Genomic DNA, 6,136 nt, shown 5'->3' on the forward strand with positions numbered 1-6,136 from the left:
GTAAGAGTTAGAGACCCAGAGTCACAGAGGCAGGAGGAGATTGATGAAGGTAAGAGAAAGAGACCCAGAGTCAAATGACCAGGAGGACAATTTAGAGGTAAGTGATAGACCCAGAGTCACCAAACCAAGAAGAGACATGAGAATTACAAAGCAGGAGGACACTGATGTAAGGTAAGAGATAGGAACCTAGGGTCACTGAACCAGCAAGAGACACATATGAGATAAGAGATAGATACCCTGAGTTCAGAACTAGGAGGAGATTGAGGAGAGGTAAGAAATTGTGACCCAGAGTCCAGGAAACAGGAGGAAATGATAAGAGGTAAGGGAGAGAGTATACACACATGCAGACACAGACCACCATGCACACACATGCACCTGCCCATGCATGCACACACAGGCATACTCTGGCTCCCAAGTACTCACATGCACATGGAGACACACGTGCACACAGAGGCACTGCCCCCCGCCACAGACACACACATGCACAGCTGAGAAGCTGCCCATTTGCTGTCTGTCCCAGGTCACTGTTGTCCAGAAGCAGCACTGGGTGGGACTCTGCAGGCAGGACAGCTGTGAAGGCCAGAGCAGAGCAGTCTGGACCTCAGTGTCCTGTGCCTGCTACCTGCATCTGCTCCAACAGCCCAGAATCGGATGCATGGGCACCTCCAGAAAGCCACTCCATGGTCCCCACCCCTGTTCTGGGCAACCACGAAACATAGATCCATGGCACAATCCACACCAGGCTCCAACAGCTATAGAGGTCTTGCAGAGATACATTGATGATAGATGGGTGGATAGATAGATAGATGATAGATAATAAAATAATATCACAAAAGACTTTATTCATTTTGTACCACAACCACCCCCACCTGCCAGGTTCTCAGAGGTCCAGGCCTGGGGGCCTTCCTCCCATCCCCTGGACTGGGGATACCTCAGGGCAGCACTGAGCATCTTCCTTGTCTGACTGGTGCCCCAGTTCAGGAGACCTGCCTTGTGGACCCCAGCTCGAGGACAACCAGGGCTTGGCTCACTCAGGCCCCGAGCACCAGAGACCCCTGCACAGGGGAAGAATGCATCTGGCCCGAGCCTGGGAGGAGGTGTGCCGGTCGCCGTTGGGCAGGGCCAGCAGAGGCCTGTCACGCAGGGAGCACAGCCTGAGAGCAGGGCGTGGGGGACAGTACCAGGGATGCTAAATTCACATGCCCTCAGGCACCAAGAGGCCACCATGTCAGGTCACTCTGTCCCTCTCTCTCTCCCTCTCTTAGGAACCCAGCACAGCGGGCTGAATGCTGGTGCCTGGAGGCTATGTCCACCCCCAATGAGAGGCCAGCATGTCAGGTCCCTCTGTCCCTCTCTCTCTCCTTCTCTTATGAACCCAGCACAGTGGGCTGAATGCTGGCGCCTGGGGGCTATGTCCACCCCCAATGCACCTGTGGATGTGACCTTGTTTGGAAAAGGGGTCTTTGCAGATCTGATTCAAGTCAACGAGCTTAAGATGAGAAGCTCCAGGCTTACACCCATTGGTAGGTGTCCTACAAGATGCACACAAGGAGAGACACAAATGCAGAGGAGAAGCCTCATGAAGACAGAGGCAGAGGCCGGAGGGACATGGCCACAACCCGGGAGCGTGTGGGGCCCACAGAGGCTGGAAGAGGCAGGAAGGACCCTCCATGAAGCCTGTGGGGGGAGGGCTGTCCTGCCTCCCCACCCTGGACCTGAGACATTTGGCCTCCAGAGCTGGGAAGGGAAATTTCTACTGCTCAAGTCCATCTGTGGCTCTTGTCACAGCAGCCCCAGGACGCTTGCACACGCAGCCAGAAGGGCTTGGCCAAGAGGAGGTTCAGGGAACTCCTGGGTCTTTTCAAGCCACATGGGCCCAGTGCTGTCCAGAGCCCCTGACCCTGCAGGGTGCTGGTCACACAGGGCACAGTCTCTGACCTCTGGAGGTATTGTGTCTTGCAGAGCACATGCCCTGACTCCTGGAGGTGTTGGGTCACACTGGGCATAGCCCCTGAATTCCAGAAGGTACTGGGCCATGCTGGGCAGTCCCTGATCCCTGGAGGTATTGTGTCATACTGGGCACAGCCCCTGAATCCTGGAAGGTACTGGGTCATGCTGGTACAGCCCCTGACCCTTGGAGAGAACTGGGTCAAACTTGGCCGAGTGCACTTCAGAATTGTTTCCTGTGTTCCCGGTATTTGACAACTCAACACAATACTCAAGCTGCCCACACGGAGAACCATTCCCAAAAAAGAAATGATGGCAAATCTACCAAAGATTTAAAACAATCACCTTAAAGATGTTCAAAGAACTATAGGCAGAAATTCAAGAAAATGATGCATGAACAAAACACAAATATCAATACAGAAATAATCTTTTTTATTTTTTAAGGAATATAAAACTATTTATTGACCACTGTTTACCAGTATTTACAATAAAGTAAACAATATACAGTTGGATAACATTCTGACTACAAAGTTATCGTTTTTCCTGGTTTCTGCTGAACCAGTAGTTCAAATACTGAGAAGATTGAGCCTACATGTTAGGAATGAGTTGGGGTGAAGAAAAAACATGCAGGTCAAAAATTCAGATTATAGAAGTCTGTCCACCCATTTATTCCAGCAGGTGCTAAATTGCAAACATTTCTAACCACCTGGTTATGATCAGGTTCCCATGAACGAAGTCTTAGACGCTCCATGAATCATGACCTTTTAGTCAATACAGCACAAGGGTTTTCAACTTCTTGAAAAGGAATGGTTCACTGGAAGGAACCTTTAAATATCCATTTAACTAAGTTTTGCTTACCTAATTAAAGTACACCACAACTTGTCTAGTTTTGCCCTCTGGGTGGGGAGGTTGTTGGTGGTGATTAAAATTTTCCTTTCAAGGATCTTGCAAATAAACTTGCATTTATGTGACTGTAACTAGGGATATGGATTCTGATATGGCTGCTTTTAAATTGTCCAATTTGAATTCTCTATATTATATTTAAATTGTCCAATTAATTACAAAATTTGAAAGGTTAAGGCTTCAGGAAAAATTTCAATGTAACTTTAAGTGATTTATTTCTTAAGTTGCTGAAAATGATAGCATCCCAGAAACATGGCCTTGTCCATGGTTATAAAATGCTGTTTTTGTTTTGGTGAATGTTTCAAAGATAACAAAAGGAAAAGAAACCACTTATGTATGTGCTTTTAAGTATACACACAAAAAGCCCTAAATAAACAAAAAACCCAGAATGGTCCTTAGGCATATAGGAGTTAAACACAAATTCTGACTGAGTAACAACTATGAAGATTTCCCCCAACATTTAGAAAAGGTGTTCTCTGATGCAGGGGGATAATATGCCATGGTCTCAAATATTCTTTTCTGATAAAGGAAACAACTACAGAAAGCTTTTATTTGTTCAAAGTAACCAGTGCTATAGATGCAAAAAACCCCAACAACTCCCCCAATACTACTTCAAAACAAACATATCAAACTTGATTTTCATTAGAATGTTATTTCTTCACACTAATAAACCAAAAAACAAAGACCCAGATTTTATATAAAAAGCAACGCAAACAATTATTGAGCTTCATCTTCTGGACAAGAATGCCAAGTTAGTCTCTCTTCATAAAATGCAATTACGATCTGAGGACACTTCCTATTTGCCTCTTTTGCCAGCACCAAGTCTGCCTCATCTGAATCTTTCCATTTCATGAGAAACATTAATTCTCCACTGCTGTCTGTGGCACCAATTATTCGTTCAGGATCAAGACCTCTGGCAAAGCCTCTTGGTTTGTCAGCCTTTTCGCTTTGGCTGCTAAAGCATCCAGAACCAAATTTGTAGTCAACCTCTCTGCTTCTCATAGCATCTCTTTTCTTCTTTGATTTGCTATCATCAGATTCGCTGTCAGATAAAGATTTTCTTTTTGTACCATCTTTTTCTTTACCAGCTTTTTGAGAATTAAGAAATGCTTCAATTAACTCTGGACAATCTAAATTTTCTTCAGGTTCCCAAGTATTGTCAGCATCTGTAAATCCCTTCCACTTCAGGAAATACTCCACCTTCCCATTCACTACACGGCGGTCCAGTACTTTTTCCACCACAAATTCTTCAGGCTCCACCTCTTCTACTTTTTTGCTCTTTCCATTCTGTTTCTTTCCCATTTTTTTGCAATGTAGTTTTATTGGAGGCCATTTTTTATTGCAGAGTTGAAGAGCTATTATTCACCGCCTCCGAGCTGCTCTGGGTCCCGGGTCTGCGACGTCTCCCAGAAATAATCTTTTTTTAATTTATTTTTTAATGGAGTTCAATTCTCCAACATACAGAATAACACCCAGTGCTCATCCCGTCAAGTGCCCCCCTCAGTGCCCGTCATCCAGTCACCCCCACCCCCCACCCACCTCCCTTTCCTTTTTTTTAATAATTAATTTATTTTTTATTGGTGTTCAATTTGCCAACATACAGAATAACACCCAGTGCTCATCCCATCAAGTACCCCCCTCAGTGCCCATCTCCCATTCACCCCCACCCCCTGCCCTCCTCCCTTTCCACCACCGCTTGATCGTTCCCCAGAGTTAAGAGTCTCTCATGTTCTGTCTCCCTTTCTGAATTTCCCACTCATTTTCTCTCCTTTCCCCTTTATTCCCTTTCACTATTTTTTTATTCCCCGAATGAATGAGACCATATAATGCTTGTCCTTCTCCGATTGACTTATTTCACTCAGCATCATACCCTCCAGGTCCATCCACGTCGAAGCAAATGGTGGGTATTTGTCATTTCTAATGGCTGAGGAACATTCCATTGTATACATAGACCACATCTTCTTTTTTTATATATACTTTAAAAAATACTATTTTATTTATACTCACGTATGAAAAAAATGGCTGTACTACCATGTTTACATACATACCAATTCTGGAAACAGAATTCAATAATGAATTACTTCCAAATTTTATAAAGAACACACAAATATTAAAACACTGGTTATAGAAAGCAGAGTGGAGAAAAAAACCATTAGCTATCATTTTCATTAAAGAGCAGCACCCTCTGAGAAGAATCAAATCAATTAGTAATATTCACCTATATTGCAAAATAGTATATACATAGAAAAGTTAGTGATTGTACTGATTTTATTACTTTTACTAAGCCTTTTATCTTCCTCACACTGAATACAAAGAAATAAAACAATAGAAAGAAAAATATGTCCTCATTATTCACAATAAAAAGGGTCTGCTTCATTCTGCAGGCCTGGGCATATTATATAATAGGGAGCACTTAATGGCTCAAGTGGATCAAAGTATCATTTTGATTCTGATCCAATGAATAGAATCTCATGCATATCTGTGACTGACTAACTCCATGGGAGCTGTGATATACTGAACCATTTCTGTGGTAACCCCAGATCTCACTAAGTCAAGAAAAGATAACAATCAATCTGTCCATAAATTATAACTATAGGCTCTTTCTTTAGTGTAAGGTGGGAAAAGGGGACCTTTCATGGATACAAGTATTATTTAGACCACATCTTCTTTATCCATTCATCTTTCTATGGACACCGAGGCTCCTTCCACAGTTTGGCTATTGTGGACACTGCTGCTATAAACATTGGGATTGCGGTGTCCCCCCATTTCATTGCATCTGTATCTTTGGGGTAAATCCCCAGCAGTGCAATTGCTGGGTCGTAGGGCAGGTCTATTTTTAACTCTTTGAGGAACCTCCACACAGTTTTCCAGAGTGGCTGCACCAGTTCACATTCCCACCAACAGTGCAAGAGGGTTCCCTTTTCTCCGCATCCTCTCCAACATTTGTGGTTTCCTGCCTTATTGATTTTCCCCATTCTCACTGGTGTGAGGTGGTATCTCATGGTGGTTTTTATTTGTATTTCCCTGAAAAAAAAGAACCATAGGCAGAAATTCAAGAAAATGATGTATGAACAAAATACAAATATCAATACAGAAATAGAAAATCTAAAAAGAAACTAAGAAGAAATTTGGGAGATGAAACTATACTAGCTGAAATAAAATTCCACTAGAGAGATTCAAAGGAGATTTTAGCAATGATTCCTTGAGAAGAGTCAATGAACTAGAAAACGGGAAAATTGAAATGTCCAAATCTGAGGAACAGAAAGAAAAAAGATTGAATAAAAGT

General features: G+C 43.4%; 1 protein-coding gene across 1 annotated transcript; it reads right to left on the minus strand.

The window, feature by feature from the left end:
- Positions 1-3,549: 3,549 nt before the first annotated feature.
- Positions 3,550-4,230, minus strand: LOC129514724 (chromobox protein homolog 3-like). Its single transcript, XM_055333455.1, has one exon. It carries the CDS (start codon positions 4,150-4,152, stop codon positions 3,568-3,570), a length of 585 nt encoding a protein of 194 aa, XP_055189430.1. The 5' UTR covers positions 4,153-4,230; the 3' UTR covers positions 3,550-3,567.
- Between the last annotated feature and the right edge of the window lie 1,906 nt (positions 4,231-6,136).

The sequence above is a fragment of the Nyctereutes procyonoides genome, unplaced genomic scaffold, assembly GCF_905146905.1.
Source record: "Nyctereutes procyonoides isolate TBG_1078 unplaced genomic scaffold, NYPRO_anot_genome, whole genome shotgun sequence".
Taxonomy (NCBI): Eukaryota; Metazoa; Chordata; class Mammalia; order Carnivora; family Canidae; genus Nyctereutes; species Nyctereutes procyonoides.

What these genes read in the sequence shown, in the direction of transcription:
- LOC129514724 (XM_055333455.1), bottom strand. Translation starts at nt 4,152, where the DNA reads ATGGGAAAGAAACAGAATGGAAAGAGCAAAAAAGTAGAAGAGGTGGAG.